Source organism: Capsella rubella, unplaced genomic scaffold (genome assembly GCF_000375325.1).
Source record: "Capsella rubella cultivar Monte Gargano unplaced genomic scaffold, Caprub1_0 scaffold_2, whole genome shotgun sequence".
NCBI lineage: Eukaryota > Viridiplantae > Streptophyta > Magnoliopsida > Brassicales > Brassicaceae > Capsella > Capsella rubella.
In genome coordinates, this window is record NW_006238922.1 from 4470783 (window position 1) to 4488848 (window position 18066).

At 38.2% G+C, this 18066-nt stretch overlaps 3 protein-coding genes across 3 annotated transcripts; 1 reads left to right on the top strand and 2 right to left on the bottom strand.

The window, feature by feature from the left end:
- Nucleotides 1-7188: 7188 nt before the first annotated feature.
- On the bottom strand, nucleotides 7189-7876 carry LOC17895842 (putative FBD-associated F-box protein At1g05080). The gene is made up of 3 exons (XM_023787593.1): nucleotides 7844-7876; nucleotides 7570-7704; nucleotides 7189-7464 (listed from the first exon to the last, which is right to left on the bottom strand). The coding sequence occupies exons 1-3, from the start codon at nucleotides 7874-7876 to the stop codon at nucleotides 7189-7191; spliced, it is 444 nt and encodes a 147-aa protein (XP_023643361.1).
- A 1273-nt stretch (nucleotides 7877-9149) lies between these two features.
- LOC111831941 (putative FBD-associated F-box protein At1g05080) lies at nucleotides 9150-10157 on the bottom strand. Its single transcript, XM_023787596.1, has one exon. The coding sequence runs from the start codon at nucleotides 10155-10157 to the stop codon at nucleotides 9150-9152; it is 1008 nt and encodes a 335-aa protein (XP_023643364.1).
- A 1382-nt stretch (nucleotides 10158-11539) lies between these two features.
- Nucleotides 11540-13993, top strand: LOC111831882. Its single transcript, XM_023787402.1, has 4 exons — nucleotides 11540-11654; nucleotides 12965-13068; nucleotides 13147-13401; nucleotides 13487-13993. Exons 1-3 carry the CDS (start codon nucleotides 11585-11587, stop codon nucleotides 13384-13386), a joined length of 414 nt encoding a protein of 137 aa, XP_023643170.1. The 5' UTR covers nucleotides 11540-11584; the 3' UTR covers nucleotides 13387-13401; nucleotides 13487-13993.
- The last annotated feature ends 4073 nt before the right edge of the window (nucleotides 13994-18066 follow it).

Here is an 18066-nt window from a genome sequence, read left to right on the forward strand (position 1 = left end):
GGTGGTCGAGTTCGGGTAACAATCAATGGTTTTAAGCCATTATGCTTTGAAACAGAGATTGAATTTGGTACTAGGGAGGAGATTACGGTTACTTCGCGGTATGAGCGTTTATTCGGGTCATGTCGGGTGTGTTTCATTTTGTGTCATGATGAAGCTCACTGTGGTGCCGTGGTGTCTGAGATTTCTCATGGTGATGCTGAGGAAGGAGGAGATAGACATACTCAGAGCTACCGAAGAGCTGTGGCGTATGAGAGACGTCGGGGACCAGATCATGACGACAAGCATTCGGGTTCTCATAAGTCCAAGAGCAGTGGAGAGGAGGTTAAGGGTGAGGGTTCACGGCAACAGTCCAGTTTTCAACAAGGGCGGGGTCGTTCTGGTCTGGTTTTTACCAAGGGGAACCTTCACAGAGACCTAGGAGATACAATTCCTACACCAAGTTTGAGGAGCATAGGAAGACTGCTGCTGCTGTGGTTAATAAGGAGCTCGCAACTGTAGAGCCACATGTGTCTTTGGAGGTTGTTTCACAACCAAAACAGGTCAGTAAAGCTCTTTTTCTGGATTCTGTAACTGAAGCAGCAGCGATGGAACACCAAATTTCTAGTGGTGTGGAGAATTTAGAGCTGGTTATAAACACTACGGTCGATCCGGTTACAGTATGAGAGCTAGCTGGTGAGGTTCAGCCCGATGTTTAGGATTCTCAAAGCTCTGAGGAAGTCTTGTCTATTCCTCCTCTTTCCCAGCTGGATTTTGAGATGCTTGATGTGAGTGATATGGTTTTGTTGGCTGGTGATGAGCCAGGGGCAGAGCAATGGAGTTTGGAAGGCTTTGAGGAGGAAATTTCGGCCTACCAAGAGGATATTGAGGATATGGAGGATATGGACACAGAAGTGATGATCAATACAGAGAACGCGGAGAATACGAAGAACGCAGTCTCGTCGGAGGAACGTGTTGGTGACTTTTGGCAGGAGGAGGCTCGGAGTGATAGAGGACGTCGTGGTAAAGCCGTGGCACTTGCGGTTCCTAAACAACGTGATAAAGTTTGGGAAAGATTAACACGCATGGGTTTAATTCGTGACTCACCTTGGTTTATAATTAGTGATTTTAATGAACTCACCGGCAACCATGAAAAGAGGGGGGGGTGGTAAGTTAAGGCCAGCTTCCTCTTTTCTAGATTTTGATTGTATGATAAGGAATTGCGGTTTTATGGAATTTCCCTATCTTGGGGATTGGTTATCTTGGCAAGGATGGCGGGATAAAAAACCAATTCGGTGCAGGCTTGACAGGGGGCTCGGTAATGAGAAATGGCATGACTTGTTTTCGAACACTACAACGGAATATCTTCCGATGGTCGGTTCGGATCATAAGCCGATCATAGCTTTTATGGCTGAGAAGAAAGTTCGGCAAAAATGGTGCTTTATGTTCGACAAAAGATGGGTTGGTAAAGAAGGTTTACTAGATGCGATTTCAAGGGGATGGAGCGGTGGTTCACACTATGGGTCAGGTGTATTTGTCAATAAACTAATTACTTGTAGACACGCAGTTTCCTAGTGGAAGAAGACTTAGGTTCCGTTTGGGAGGGATACAATCGAGGATTTAAAACAAAAACTTGTTGCGACTCAGGAAGATGATTCCAGCATTCCTATGGATATTTATGATCTATCAATCAAGTTGAGGAATGCTTATAAAGATGAGGAAGTCTATTTGCATCATAAAAGTATAAATTGGTGGATGCGGGTGGGTGATAAGAATTCCAAATATTTTCATGCACAAACAAAATGTAGGCGGGCGAGAAACCGCATTGTTGATTTGTTTGACAATGATGACGTTTGGGCTACAGAGGATAAGGATATTTTATGTATTGCGGCAAACTATTTTGAGAATTTGTTTACTACGACCAATTTTCAGGAATTTGAGCATGCCTTGAGAGAGGTTAATACGGTGATAACGGAGGATATTAATCGGTATTTAACAGCTCCGCCTACAGAGAAAGAGATACACGCAGCGTTTTTTATGATGCATCCGGATAAAGCTCTAGGGCTGGATGGCATGACAGCAGTTTTTTTCCAAAAAGCTTGGGGAGTGATTAAGGATGACTTGCTGATTTTGGTGAATTCCTTTTTCAGGATGGGGTCTTTGATAAACGTCTAAATCAGACGAATAATTTTCTAATTCAAAAGGTGGAGCGACCACGACCGACTAGAATGACGGAAGTACGTGCTATTAGGTTATGTAATGTAGGATACAAGGTGATTTGAAAGGTTCTTTGCCAACGGTACTTTCACGGTTAATTTCGGAAAATCAATCTGCTTTTGTGATGGGACGTCTGATTTCAAACAATATTTGGATAGCTCAAGAGATTTTTCATGGTCTCCGCACTAATCCTTCGTGCAAGACCAAATTTATCGCCATCAAGACGGACATGAGCAAGGCCTATGACATGGTCGTATGGAATTTTATCAAACATTTGCTGACAAAAATTGGTTTCTCAGAAAAATGGATATCTTGGGTTATGTTTTGTGTATCCTCTGTTGAGTATCGTGTTCTCATTAATCGACAATTGCAAGGGTCAATAATCCCGGAACGGGGATTACGGCAAGGAGATCCTCTATCGCCATTTTTTTTGCTTTATGCACATGTGATGTCATGCTTACCTTATCGAACCATGTGATGTCATGCTTTCGTCTACCGAAGACTATAACTTCAAAACTGACAAGTGCTATTGCGAATTTTTGGTGGAGTACAAACGGTCAGGCGGGGGGGGGGGGGGTATGCACTAGCGAGCTTGGGAGAAATTATGACCCACTAAGCAAATGGGTGGTTTAGGCTTTAGAAACGTCTATGATCTTAACTCGACTCTTATGGCTAAGCAATTATGGAGACTGGTTGATGTCCATGGTTGTCATTTTCCTAAGGTTTCAAAGGTAGATATTATAGGAATTCAAATCCTATGGGACCGATAAAATCTTACTCCCTTTCCTACGGTTGGAGGAGTATTTCATCTGCTAGATCTTTGGTTAATAGAGAGATTATTAAAAGAGTTGGACTAGGGGACACAATCTTTGTATGGTCAGACCCATGGATTCCGGCTCAATTCCCGAGACCAGCTTTAAGTAATGGGTCGCTTATGGACACTTCTCTACAAATTAGTCATTTAGTTGATCGCCAGACCAACTCTTGGTGTCTAGATACTCTCAATTAGTATTTTGACCCGTTTGAAGCTGCTTTGATTTTTGCCTATTGGCAGCGGAGCCACGAAGGACTCTTTAAGGTGGCATTTTACGAAGAATGGAAAATATTCAGTTAAATCTGGTTATCACTCAGCCAGGTTGCCGGATCCTGGGAGCTCAGTTAGTACGGTATTTTGGCCCAGATATTATTCCTTTGCTATCGAGTATTTGGAAAGTCCGGTGCCCACCAAACATCCACCACTTTTGTGGCAAGTGCTCATAGGTTGTGTCTCAGTTTCGGCAAACTAAGCAAGCGAGGAATAAATTGTGATTCGGGGTGCGTCAGGTGTGGAGACGGTACATAATGCTATTTTCGAGTGTCCACCAGCACGCCAGACTTGGGCTCTAGCACATATACCGGTGGGTACCATTACTTTTCCAACGGAGTCTGTTTATGTGAATATGGCTTATATTCTTTGTCTAGATATCAGAGCGGGTCTCTATGATTTTTATCCTTGGTTATTATGGTGTATTTGGAAGGCTAGGAACGCCAAAGTGTTTGAAAATGTGGATGAATCCCCTCAGGAGGTGACTAGGGTTGCGAGGGAAGAAGCAAAGCCCTGGCGCGAGGCACAATCAGAAGAGGCAGAATTGGTTCCGATCCTTGTAGATACCTCTCGGGTGAGGGTTTGCCCGGTTCAATTGCCTTTAACGTTCACAGGGTACAGGTGTTTCATAGATGGTTCCTGGAAAGACACAGATAAATATGCAGGATTAGGGTGGGTTTGTCAGCACGCTTAGGACTCCTCTACGATTATGGGAGCATAAAATCTCCGACGAAGTCTCTCTCCACTCCACTTAGAAGTTGAGGCACTGCTATGGGCAATGAGATGTATGATTGGACATGATTACAGAGATGTTTTTTTCTCATAGACTGTTCTGACTTAGTGAAGATGGTATTTTCTCCTTCCAAGTGGCCGGCATTTTCAGTGTACCTGGACGATATCAATATTAATAGGGAAGAATTCTCATCTTTTTCTTTATCTCTTATTCCTCGAAATGCCAATGTAAATGCGGATTGTTTGACACGACGTGTTCGTTCCATTCTGCATCCTGTCACTTATGTAAACAATTTTCCTCCCAATTGGCTCGTTTGAGCTAATCTTTTAATTTTGTTGACAAAAAAAAAATGTTCACAACTACAAATGAGCATGAACTTTTATTTCTCAGGAATCCAAATTAAAATTTTTATCCAGTTTAAATTGGTTACTTATTTGAAAAAATAAAACTTTAAAAAAGTTTCAAACTATTATAAATTTTATTTTTTTTAAAAATTTGAAAATATTATAAATATTAAAACTTTTAAAAGCTGCAAAATATAATCTTTAATTTAAGTTTTATAAAATATTAAAAATATTAAAAATATCAAAACTCTACAAAATTTTAAAGTTTTATTAATATTTTAACTCTAAAAATATTTAAAAGATAATAAAAGTTTACATAAATATGATTGAACGGGTTTGAGTTTACATAAATATGATTATATTTTTCTTACGGGTTGTCTATATTTAGAAACTTTTACAGGTAAAGGTAAATATAATTTTTTATTTACAACAAAATTGTCTTGCGGTGTATCGCGGGTTGACCAAATATATCTATGAATCTACTTATAATACAAATTCAAAATTTTACATACAATTAAAATGAAATAAACACTTATAAATCTAGACTATATAAACCAACTACAAAAATGATCAACCAAACAAATATATTAAGTTATGGACCCGTGGTGTACCACGGGGTTAAATCTAATTATGGAACATTTCTGTTTTTTCCAAATCAATAAGGAAAATAAGAGAAAATGGGAAATCAAGAAGAGAGTTTGCGCGTGTGGATCTCACTCGCGGCGATATCTCTCTCCAAAACTTTTCCTCTTCTGATCACAAGCTCATAAACCGATGTTGAGTTCTTTGTCAATTCTGTTGATGATGAGGACCCTTCGGCTAATGGTTCTTCATCCGCAATTCATTACATCTTCCCGTCAAAGATATTGGTTCATAATCAAGGGAGCACTAGGAAGCAATTGTGAGACGGCGCCAGTATGAGCTCTACCGGCGGTGAGGCGCCATGGAGTGAAAGAGGGAGATTCACGAGATCAGATACGATTGGGGAGTTATTCTCTGGAAATTTCACGAGATCGGATACGATTGGGTAGTTATTCTCTTCATCTACTCCCTACTGCTTTCCTCTCTCAAGACAGAGCAAGAAAACCTCCTCGGCAAAAGTAAGCTTGGTTCTCTTCCTCTTTTTCAAAACAGCTTTATGGTGGCGGGACGGCAACAGATCTTGGATCACCATCTCCGTTCGACTACCGTCTTCCAGGCCACCGGAGGTCCTGTTCAGATGATTACCCACATATCTGTTGGACGACGGCTGCAGCGTGTCCTACGTTTGCAAATTAGGGTTTTAACGTACGGTTTTGTTTGGTTTGTGAAACCGGTCGGTTTTCCTTTTTTAATGGTTTAGTTTGGTTAGTTGTAAATGGATCAGACCTTAATGGGATTTGTATGGGCCTAATCCGGAATAGCCCTTTGGACCTATATTTTATAAATTGCAAGCCAAGGTCCAATTTTGTCAAATAGTTCGTGCATATGTATAAGTTTGGAGCTTTTATATGTTAATCAAAACAGCAAACAAATTAATAACCGTATAAACCCATATTTTTGGAAAAGTAGATGAGAACTATGATATCGGGGGAAATAAAAATAGAACTATCAATCCTGGGAAAAAATATGAGTAGAACTACCAATTCGTTTAGGTAGGACGAGATCAAAGTTCTGTGTAGTTATGAAATTATGCAGTAAAAATAGGTCGTCGATCCATAAATACAAAACCAAAACTTAGCCTAGTCATATCTCTAATCTTTGCTCTAGTCTAGACTTTTGAATCTTTTCCATTTTTCTTGGTTGGTAATAATGTCAGATAAAGGAGGAGGTTCATATCCAACATTGATGATCCATTTTTCGGTCTTGTGGCATTGCGAAACGGTCAATGCTAGAGAAACATATTCAATTTTAAATGGGCTAAGGAGTTAGCTTAACAACTAATTTAGTAGTTTCTACTATAAGTCTACAAGTTTGTGTAATAATAAAGTAGTGGTTTCTACTACAAGTCTACAAAGTATGTGTAGTAATAGTAATCACACAGCAACCAACCATATCTCAATATCCCATATATAACAAGATTCAACAATCATTAACAAAGCATAATAAAGCTGTGTTAATATTGTGGTTGCACAAATCTATAAGAATCAAACTCAGAGAGAGAACGAACAGTGCTAGGAATTTTGAGTGCCATAGGCAAAATAAAAATACAATGATGCCATGCTACATATATCAATTTAAATATATACACACAAATTATTTAATATAAGCAAGCTGGAATAAATTAATGAAAAATAATCATTAACTACACGAAATGTATATACATCCACTCATGGTCACACATGAAAACAATATAAATGTCTTCTAAACTACACAAACCGATTTTTTTTTTGTTTTTTGTTGCTGAAACCCAAAGAAATATGTAATAGGCGTATTCGTAAATACGTACATCGTAACCGGTAAATGTATTTAATATACCAATCCCAAAAAATTAATTAAGCGATCTAGCTAATTAAAATTTAGATCTTATACTACCTTGCCAAAACAATAAACAAAACTCACAATTACATAACAGTAAAGAGAAATAATGGTTTTTGTAATTCTCCATAAAAAAAATTTACTAATGAGCTTAATGGCATAAAATTTTAACCTATGTATTTGTATGGCCTCTTTTTTTAGTTTAAATGTTTTTAGGCTTTATCATAATTAAGGTATATGGGGAAAAAGATATGAAAATCAACTAGTCAAGTTTACAAGTTAGAAGGGTTAAAGTTTCCACATTAGCTGGAGTTGGATCCTTCACTACAAGAAAACATGGTGTTATCCTTGTTGTAGCGGTTCTGTGTTTAAATGCACTAAAGATATTTGAACAATAGCTGAGATGTTGTTGAAGCCCTAGGAATATCTTTCAACTTCTCCATCAACAGATATTCCTCTTCATATTTCATTGTCAAGGTGCATTTCATATCGATAATCGCGGTATTTAAACACTTAGAGTTGGCTAAGACGTATCTCAAGAACTGTTCCTCTCCCTCTGTGCCTCCATATTCTTTCCATTTAAAGGTTTCGAGCTGTGACGACAAGCATCCCGGAGTTGAGATCGGTTGGTTCCATGAAAGTGCAATACCATCCTGAGAAGCAACGATGGCTATATGTTAAACACATTCTAATTAACTTTATCAATTAAAAGTCCATAATTAAGAAAGCGAGGACAAGAAGGATATATATACACTTACATCATCTATCCATAGTTCTTTTAGTTTTGGAGAGTTTTCAAGTAAAGATATGAGTGGTTCCAACCAATCTGATTCTCGTGGACATATTCGTAACTTTAAAAGTCTAGAGAATTTGATAGCGCTACTACCCACAAGCTGCAACGAAACAAACACAACGTTAGTATAGGCTCACAAGGAACAAGAGAGAGTACTAATAGAGAAATAAAGATAGTTCTACCTTTTTATCTAACAAAACTGATGAGGACATCCAAACCACATCATACGAGGATCAAACCAGACCAGCCGGTTCGAGCCTCAAACCAACCATACCGGACAAAAATGAAGGATTCTTGCCCAAATAGAGTTCCGATGAAGTGCAAGGCCTAGGGTTGATTATTCATCATAAAATCACCCCTAAGAAGACTAATGGTTCAGGAGAAATCAGAAATCAACGGACCAGATTGAAGACTCTCCACGACGACCCATCCGGATATTACCATGTTCAGTTCCACCGACCATATGAAGACGTTTCTCGACCAACAATGAGTATTCACTCGAAACGTGACCATTTCATGAAGATCTATCGAGCCAGAATTGAAGAAGAACGATCCGAAACCATAATCGTTCATGAAGACCCGTTTCCACCATACCACGAGCAAGCGTATGGAACCGCCGGCCAAACCACACGTCCATTCCAGTTGGGATTTAAAATCCATCCAAAATATGGGTATTTTAAAAGGAATGAACGAGCAACATCAGTCCCCCATCGAGGTATTTTGAGAGATGGCCATGAGAGCGTCCTCGGACACGTTCATTGGCGAGCTAAGCCGCAGTTTGGAGAATTCACTCGTCCATTTGATCTCGGCTTCATTATTCACCACAAAACAAACCATATGGAGCATTATGATCGAGCCAAACCACCCCTGGTTCGAGTTGGATTTGCACTTACTAATTTGGCCTTACCCGAGGGCCATATGGCGCCGAAAATGGAACTTTCCGTATTTGGTTCCTTGGAGTCTTATTTTTGGAGACAAGGAGAAATAATATACCATTTAGAGACTCTCCAATATGCCTCAATATGCACCAGCATCCAGAGGATTAGGCGAATCCTCTTACACTCCAACTTTCCATTTCTAGGCGCATTCACACTAGGAGTGTTTAGACATCAACGGCTCTATTTCTACAAAAGCTGCTGCGTTTTAAAGACTCTAAAAACATCCCAGAATGTTCCAAGACGTCACACATTCCTCCCCAAGCTTTCAAGATACAAGCTAGAAAACATTCCTTATTTGGCCGATTTTCTCATAAAGTCACAAACGGCTCTATGCTTTAAATTTTGCGATTATTTTCTTGTTTTAGCTTATTAGGACCGTTGTTTATGAGCCTAATAAAGCTCAGCTTCGTTTTCATTGTAAAACACCCTTGATCATTGAAATTAAAAGAAAGCGTTTTCTTCTTTATAAAGTTCGAGTAACTTTGTGTTTGTTTGTTCTTTAGATTTAAGTGTGTGATTCACTATAGTCTATTGAAGCTGCGAATTAAGAGTGTGTTGAGTGATTCATCCCTCTTGTTCGTCCATTTATTGAGCGAGTCAATCACGTCTATCCATCGATCCATCGATCGATTCTTCTTTGTTCGTGGTTCCATCGAGAGAGAGCGAAGGCCAACTCGATAAACCCTTTCTGTCCGTCCGTTAGCCCTTCGGAGCGTGTATCAAAAACTAACGCAAGAGATGAGACCGAAGAAACAGAACGTAGAAACTTTTCATGGTTAGAGCCAAGACTGATAGATGCACACTTGAGGAAAGGCATATTCTCGATGGAACTAGAGTCTCCCAAAAAATCATAGATGTACAAGTCCTCTAATCCCGGAGTATCGATAATCAGGGAATGTTCTTCATCATAACTATCTAAATGTTCATTAGTATAATCCAACTCCAATAAAGAAGGAACTTTTATAGTGAACTTTTTCACATTGTCATTCATTTTCCGCTTCACATATAGACACTTTAGAACGGGGCAGCCCGATAAGAACCTAACAATAGAACTCTCATCTTTATACACCACACAGTTTAGACTGAGCTTTCTAAGGGATGGTAGGCATTCAGTAGAAGGAACATCCACGAGAATCTTGTGGCAGAGAGTCAGTTTCACGAGAGATTCACATGAGTAAAGACTCTTGGGGAAGCTGGTTGGATCGGCAGACCAGGCGAGCTTGAACTCTAGGTCAAGCAAGCAGCGAGAAACAGCGTTTTCAACCCACTTTACGACATCAACATCAGTAGGACATATGTAACCAAGTTTCACGCATAAGAAGTCTATTACAGGTGCCTTGTGTAGTTGCATTGATTGGTCAAGAAAATTCCAAACGGCATGGTCATGGTAGTCAACGTTGTAATCAACATAATCTTCAATATCGTAGTCTTGGTACTCAAGTGTTGGTATCATCGTCCAAACAGAGAGCCACCGTTTCGACAGAAACATGGTGGCCACTGCGTATTTTATTGGGACAAGACTCAATATCCTTACAAGCAAATCATCAGGCAACTCACTAATCATGTCTTTACAAGTTGTCTCTTCAATGTTCTCAATTTTTTCTTCTACTGTCATCTTCACGAGTCAAAACCCTAGATGTGGAAAGCAAAAGAAATCGGAAATAAGCGATATTATAACCGGTTCTATGTCTTTAGTAAAAGTATAAAGTCGATTTTCCAAAAAAACATTCTTTAGTATTTTATATAAGATATTTTCTTTGCAAAACTTAGGGTATCTTAGCCCCTAAGATACCCCCAATAAGGATGCCCGAGGGCATCATTAATAAGAAGATCTTACTTCTAGGATCCTCTTATTAATAATGGTTTGATAACCTCTTAAGAGATAAAACATAGCTTACTTATTGAACAGAAAAAAGAAGAAGGGAAAGAATCATTCATAACAGACGTGTGAAACAAAATATCAATAAAGTTACTTTTTTGTTAAAAGTTAATTTTTATCAAATAAAATGAAAAACTATTGCCATATTTTTAATATAATAATTGATTTAGATAGTTAGGGTAATATTGGAATTTTTTATTTATTTGAGATCATATGTATGAATTTACCAAAATTTAAATAAACAAAATTTTTTTTAGTATTTTATTCCAATTGAAAATGTACAAGTATTAAACGTCCAAAAATAATAAATGGCGAATTTTTAGGCTTTTTCTCTTTCCAAAACTGAGGGTTTGATATAATATCTCTCAGCTGAGTATATGGTTCAAAGTGAATGATTGTTTTTTTTTGAATCAAGTACTCTAGACCTCTAGTGTAATTGTTTTACAGGATAAACCCCTTGTTGCTTCTTTGTATACGAGTTCCACTTAACATCAATTGCCATTAAATAAGATGATAAGTGCATTTATAAAAAGAAAAAATCCATCTATCCAAACTATGCAATGCATATTGTCTCTTTGGGGACATGTGAAAAAATTTAATATTTGTAAAGCAAATTTAATTATAGAATTTTAGTTACTTTTGTCTTCAAATCTTATGCCTAGTCGAACTTATAATGTATAAGAATTACACTAAAAGACCACCCACAATTTTTTAATGTCATTCTTTTTTCTTCTTTAATTATGTTTGTATTAGGATTTTTGTTTACGAGAGAAGCTACAAAAATGTATGTAAAAGCTTCTGGACAAATTAACCGGCTATATATTTATTGATACAAAAAGTTGTGAATTACTCTTACTGAAGCCATAAAATTACGTTTGACAAGATAAAAACTGAAAACTACAAAACGACATCGTATGTATAAAATACACCGTTAGATAAACTTGTGTTCGACGTTGTATTGATTTTTTAGTATTAAAAGTTAACCTTAGCAACACAAAACTGAATCAGGCCAAACGTCGTCGTATAAATAATTATATTCGACGTCGTTTGACATGTTACCTAGGTTAACTTGGCTCTATAAAAGGATCATACTCACAGTTTTTAATGTCTTCATCATCTCCGCCGTATTGTTTCTTACTACAAAACATAGCAAAAACAACCCCATGAAAATTTGGGATTGCTCGACCATATCAATGAAGAAACTTCAAACCCGACTAAATTTTATTGCAAAAGGTATGTCCTGATAAAACATAGATAGCTTGAGATCTTTTACATTCATTTGATTTTATTTGAATTTTTTAAATGTTTGCATAACTTTTTGCTTTTCTCTATTACTAAATACTTGTTCATGATCTTGTTAATTGTTTGATTGCTTGATGTTTATATTTTGTCTCACGAGTTTTTAGTGAAAAGAAAAAAGAGTACTTCATATGTGGTAAAAATCATCTAAGGTTCATATAAAGCATCATAAAAATCTCTGGATAAATGATATCATCTTTTGAGGTTGAAAATTATCAGAGATCTATGACCATCCAATCAGAAAGATGATATACGAAAGTTTGGGGTCTAGATCAAAATATTTTGATTTTTGCAATACATGATATTCAGATCCGACTTGGATCTATAATCAAATTTATTTTTCTTAAAGTATATATATGTCTGATAAATCTATTTTTTAAAATAATAATTATGCTGTCATTGATCATTCTTTTAGTTTATAAATATTTTTGACGTAATAAATTAATCAATATTTAATAAATTTATGAAGTAATTTACAAGTAAGATTTTGGGGATTGAATTTGGAAAGACAGAATGCAAAATTTGAAGTGAGATTGTGAGATCGTTCCCTCTTCTTATAAAATAGATATAATTTTAAAATAATGAAAATAAAAAATGTATTCAAAGGTGTGGTTGTCATTATCATTAGTAGGTGTTTTTAGAGTATTATCTTTTTATTTGACTGTAATCTATCTAATGTTAAGACTTTCATTAGTCAAGAATTTGGGATTTGTAGAAACAATTACATTAATGTCCGTGGATTTTTCAGAATCTAAAAATTCTTTCTTAATTTATTATTCTACCATCCTATTATACAAGTCAAATAAAAATAATTTCCTGCTATAATTTTTCTCTTTTTTACCTTTTTCAGTTTACTATTTTATTATATAAATTTTTAGTCAAACTCAAATGTTTTAAAAAAGAAATCATTATGCCAATTTATTTTACAAAAAAAAGAAGAAATGGATAATTTGTTTCTATAATCTCAAATTTTAGACCAATGAGAGCCTTATATTAGAATAGAATACAGTCCTATAAAATGATAAATATCCAAAAAGACCAATTAATGAAAAAAAAACACACTTTGAATACATTACTTTAAAAAAAAAAAATTCTTGAATTGTCAATCTATTATAAAAGAAGAGGGAACAACCTCTCAGATTCCACACACTTCAACTTTACATTATTTTCTTTAGATTCTGTTCTCCGAATCTTCCTCTATTAACTAGTTCTTTTAATTATTCCCTAAAGTTCGATTCGTTTAGTACAGTTTACTGTTGTTATGGAGAGAAAGCGTAAAAGCAATCCTGATGTTAAAGTCGTTGGACGTAGAATCTACGATTCAAAAAATGGCAAATCCTGCCACCAGGTGAAACTTTAGTTTCGTACTTTAAGACTTTGATCTTGTTTTAAATTAAAACCATAATGATGTTTTGTGTTTTTGTAGAGTGATGCTTCAAATGAAGATAGTAGTAGTAGCACTAGTGAATTTGTTCCAGTGACAGAAGTGGTATCTAAAATAGATGTTGCCAAGAAGAAGAAGAAAGTATTCTGCAAGAGGACCATACTGAGACAGGATATTCAGTTGAAGGCTCAGCTTCCTCAGGGTACACGCTTGACTTGTGTATTAGGAATTGATATACCCACTGTAGAAGCTGCAAATGTATGCCAGCTTTTCGAGTTTTGATCTGCCTTTGGAAAGGTGTGATAATATGCTCCCTTTAATTAGTTTGGAAACTAACATATGGTCCGTAATCTGATCCATTTCTTTTAAACATTTTGGATAGGTTCTTGGTTTAAAGGAAATACAAACCTCAACTTAAACTCGAAAGCAACAGTTCTCTACTCATTTTGTTAAATTTGTTGTTTCCTAAAAATCTAAGAGAAAGAGTTGGGGAGTTGGATTTCTTCATAAGGTTTAAGGAGAGATTCTAGAAGGTTATGGAGGTGTTTGAGAGGGGATCCAAGGCTGTTGGTGTCAGTAGGGTTATGTCTTTCTGTGTTCTTCCCATTCTTTCTTCTAATCATCACAGATTATAGGTGAGTGCTTGACCATGGCTGATCTAAGCTGTTGGCTTGTTCCTGAGGCTTAAGAAGAGGTTTCGAGAGGGTTTCCTGGAGGTTTTTGTGGCTGTTCGTGGGTGTTCTAGCAAGGGATCAGTGGGATTCGTGGCTGAGGTATCAAGAGAGGTTGCTGGAGGGTTCTTCTTCTATGTTTTTTTAAATTCCTATTAAGGTGAGTACGTGACCATTGTTGATCTGGGCATAAGAGCTTATGATGTGTGTTTGATTGATATGGGTGGCTGGAATTGTTGTGTTTTGGCTTTGTTTGGGTGTTCTTGTTGTTGTGTTGGGTGTTTTGGTGGTCTAGGGTTTGAGTATGGAGCTTTGATACGGAAATCCAAACCACACCATACCAAGATCAATTTAGACCAGCCGGTTCGAGCCTCAAACCAACCATACCGGACAAAAATGAAGGATTCATGCCCAAATGGAGTTCCGATGAAGCAAATGGCCTAGGATTGATTATTTACCATAAAATAAACCCTTAGAAGACTAACGGTTCATGAGGAATCAGAAACCAACGAACCCGAATGAAGACTGTCCACGACGACCCATTCGTACCTTACCATGGTCAATTCTATCGACCACATGAAGACTTTCTGATACAAGACTCGGTGTTGAGCTTGTATTAGGATATATATGATGGCTTCACAAGATGGCGGTCGCTTCTCTCTTGTGAAGGAATGATGGTCGTTGATGTAGATCTGACACGATGGCGGTCGCTTCTCTCGTGTGGGATCGAATGAAGGGGAAGTGCTGGCGGATTGAAGTACACCACTAGGATGTGATTGGTCTTTGATACAGTACACGATCTTAGCCTTGTGGAATCACACACACAAGACGAAGAACAAGCTTATTCTCTTAAGGACACTTAAAGAGAAGAAGTGAAAAAAGTTCGGTTCTTTATTGATAATCAAGGGTCAAAAATCGTAATATTGCTGCAGGGGGACTTTATAAGAGTCCATCAGCTAGCCCTAGGGCCAAAAATAAATGCAAAGAAATACAAAAGGAAACAAATAAAAAGCAAACACAAAACCCATTGTTTTTGGAAAGAAAATGACAAAATAAAGAAATTAATTGTGCACACTTAAAATCACTTGAAGGGCACGTATTCTAGCCGTTGTTGGGGCTTAGTGGACCTGCAAATATCGAAAATACTGAATATAACTTACCTGGATGCGATCTTGGATTCTAGAGGTTTCTTGATCTGTCAAAGGAGAATTCATACTTGGGGAAATGGTATGTTCAAGACTCATTTGGGTGAATGCTTCAGCAAGCTCTTCCTCGGCGATGGGATCATATCCGTCGTGATGGAGTAACGGTGGTACAGACCAGTTGACGTTGTTTAGCTCTAGTGAGCTCACAATGTCTTGTACAACTAGATTGAACCTCTTTCTAAGTTGTTTAGACTTTGAACGAGTCAAGGGACATACTGGGACGACTAGTACAAGGTGTAGTACAGGATCTGGTACTTGATCTAGTTCAGCGGGTTGGACAGGATAATCGATGTCCGTATCATTCCCTCCCTCTTCAAAAGGTTTTGCCCTCAAAACTGAATCTCCTGGATCATAAGCAGACAAGTCAGCAACATTAAAAGTATGAGAAATTTTTACCTCATTAGGTAGCTCCAAACGGTAAGCATTGTCATTGATCTTCTCGAGGATCCTGAATGGACTGTTGCCTCGTGGTGATAACTTGGATGCTCTTTGTGTTGGAAACCTCGCAGGCCTCATATGTAACCAGACCCAATCTCCTGGTTCAAATAACACTTCTTTTCTTCCTCGATCAGCTTTGCGTTTGTTGTCGACGGCTGTCTTCTCCAAGTTGCCTTTTGCTTTTTCATGCAACTTCTTTATGATTTCTCCTCGTCTTAATGCAACTTGACAAGCCTGTTCTATCTGAGGTAAAGGTGCTAAATCTATGGGAGATAAAGGGTCCATAGACTATCTCGAAGGGAGATAGTTTTGTAGCCGAGTGAACGGCACGATTATAAGCAAACTCAATAAAAGGAATGCAATCAAGCCATGTAGCCATATTCCTACCAAGAGTGGCTCTAAGTAAAGTTGAGAGAGTTCGGTTTATCACTTCGGTTTGTCCATCCGTTTGAGGATGACAAGTTGTAGAGAATAGAAGCTTGGTACCTATGTTTCTCCAAAGTGTCTTCCAAAAGTGACTCAAGAACTTGGTGTCACGATCAGAGACGATGGTCCTCGGGATACCATGGAGGCGCACCACTTCCTTGAAGAACAAATTCGCGGTTTGAGTAGCGTCATTGGTCTTGTCACATGGGATGAAGTGTGCCAACTTGGAGAACCGGTCCACGACGACAAAGATTGAATCCTTGTGTCTAATCTTAGGCAATCCTAAGACAAAGTCCATAGAAATATCTACCCAAGGGGCGTTAGGAATAGGTAATGGTAAATATATACCATGAGGATGTAACCTGGATTTTGCCTTGTGGCAAACAATGCATCGAGAACAAAATCTCTCCACGTCCTTCTTGAGATGGGGCCAAAAGAAATGATCCATGACCATTGCCAAGGTTTTGTCAACACCAAAGTGACCCATCAACCCTCCACCATGTGCTTCGGTGAGTATCAACTCTCGCATTGAACCTTGAGGGATGCACAACCGCTTGTCTTTGAACAAGAACCCATCTTGCAAGTAGAATGCTTGATAAGCTCCTTTGCCATGCTCTTTGTAGCACTCTCCTAATTCTGGATCATCCTTGTACAACTCCTTGATGTGCTCAAAACCTATTACTTTAACCTCCATTATAGCTATAAGGGCATGTCTCCTCGACAAAGCATCAGCTACCACGTTCTCCTTTCCCTTTTTGTACTTAATCACATATGGGAACGTCTCGATGAACTCCAACCACTTTGCATGTCTCCTCTTGAGTGAAGTCTGACCCTTGAGATGCTTCGGAGTTTCATGGTCGGTGTGAATGATGAATTCCTTGGACAACAAGTAGTGTTGCCATGTCTCAAGTGCTCGTACTAAGGCATAAAGCTATTTGTCGTAGGTCGGGTAGTTCAATGCTGCTCAACTTAACTTTTCACTGAAAAACGCGACTGGTCTTTTCCTCTGATGTAGTACAGCTCCAATTCCTAAACCTGATGCATCACACTCCACTTCAAACATAACTTCAAAATCTGGAAGTGCTAAAACTGGTGCTTGTGTGAGCCTCTCTTTCAGCGTGTTGAATGACTGTTCTTGGGCTTCTCCCCATGAGAATGGTACATTTTTCTTGATTACAGCAGTCATTGGTGCAGCCACTGTGCTGAAGTCTCTGACAAACCTCCTGTAGAAGCTTACTAGTCCATGAAAACTGCGAACATGTCCAATGGATGTTGGAGTAGGCCATTCACGGATCGCCTTGATCTTTTCTTCATCTACATGTAGGCCATTTTTACTCACTACAAAACCTAAGAACACACACTTGTCAGTACAAAATGAGCACTTCTTTAGGTTAGCATAAAGGCCTTCCTTCCGAACCGTTTTCAGAATTAACTCTAAGTGCTTAGTGTGATCAGAATAGCATTTACTATAAATAAGTATGTCATCGAAGTAGACAACAACAAATTTACCAATAAATGACCTTAAAACCTGGTTCATCAATCGCATGAAGGTGCTTGGTGCATTGGTTAGTCCGAATGGCATAACGAGCCGTTCGTAGAGACCTTGCTTGGTCTTGAAGGCGGTCTTCCACTCGTCGCCTTCTCTCATTCGAACTTGGTGATAGCCGCTTCGCAAGTCAATTTTGGAGAAGATGATTGCACCACTTAGTTCGTCCAACATGTCGTCTAGCCTCGGAATAGGATGTCGGTACTTGATGGTGATATTGTTGATTGCTCTACAGTCCACACACATCCTCCACGTACCATCCTTCTTTGGTACCAAAAGAACTGGTACAACACACGGGCTGAGGCTCTCTCTGATGTACCCTTTGTTCATCAAGTCGCCCACTTGCTTTTCTAGCTCCTTAGACTCCTTCGGGTTCATGCGGTAAGCAGTTTTGTTAGGTAGGGCAGAACCTGGTACAAGATCGATCTGATGTTCGATACCACGAATAGGAGGTAGTCCTGGTGGAATCTCTTCTGGAAAAACGTCGGTGTACTGATCTAGTACAGCTCGTACATCAGTAGGTAGTTCAAGTTCACCTAAACCTGTACTTAGACATTCTTTGAAAACCATTAGTAGCACGGTGCCATGGACACTCATGGTTTTACAAATTTGACTAGAACTTAAGTAAAGGCTAGAAGTTCTTACCTCGACCTCTTTGTTCATGTGTTTTTGCAAC

Bases quoted from the DNA above. Each gene is read 5' to 3' on its own strand.
- LOC111831941 (XM_023787596.1), bottom strand. From the start codon at position 10,157: ATGACAGTAGAAGAAAAAATTGAGAACATTGAAGAGACAACTTGTAAA.
- LOC17895842 (XM_023787593.1), bottom strand. From the start codon at position 7,876: ATGGTTGGTTTGAGGCTCGAACCGGCTGGTCTG. The intron at 7,705-7,843 runs GTTTGATCCTCG...GTTTCGTTGCAG, and splicing joins GGCTCGAACCGGCTGGTCTG to CTTGTGGGTAGTAGCGCTAT. The intron at 7,465-7,569 runs GTAAGTGTATAT...GTTGCTTCTCAG, and splicing joins AAGAACTATGGATAGATGAT to GATGGTATTGCACTTTCATG.
- LOC111831882 (XM_023787402.1), top strand. From the start codon at position 11,585: ATGAAAATTTGGGATTGCTCGACCATATCAATGAAGAAACTTCAAACC. The intron at 11,655-12,964 runs GTATGTCCTGAT...CGATTCGTTTAG, and splicing joins ACTAAATTTTATTGCAAAAG to TACAGTTTACTGTTGTTATG. The intron at 13,069-13,146 runs GTGAAACTTTAG...GTGTTTTTGTAG, and splicing joins ATGGCAAATCCTGCCACCAG to AGTGATGCTTCAAATGAAGA.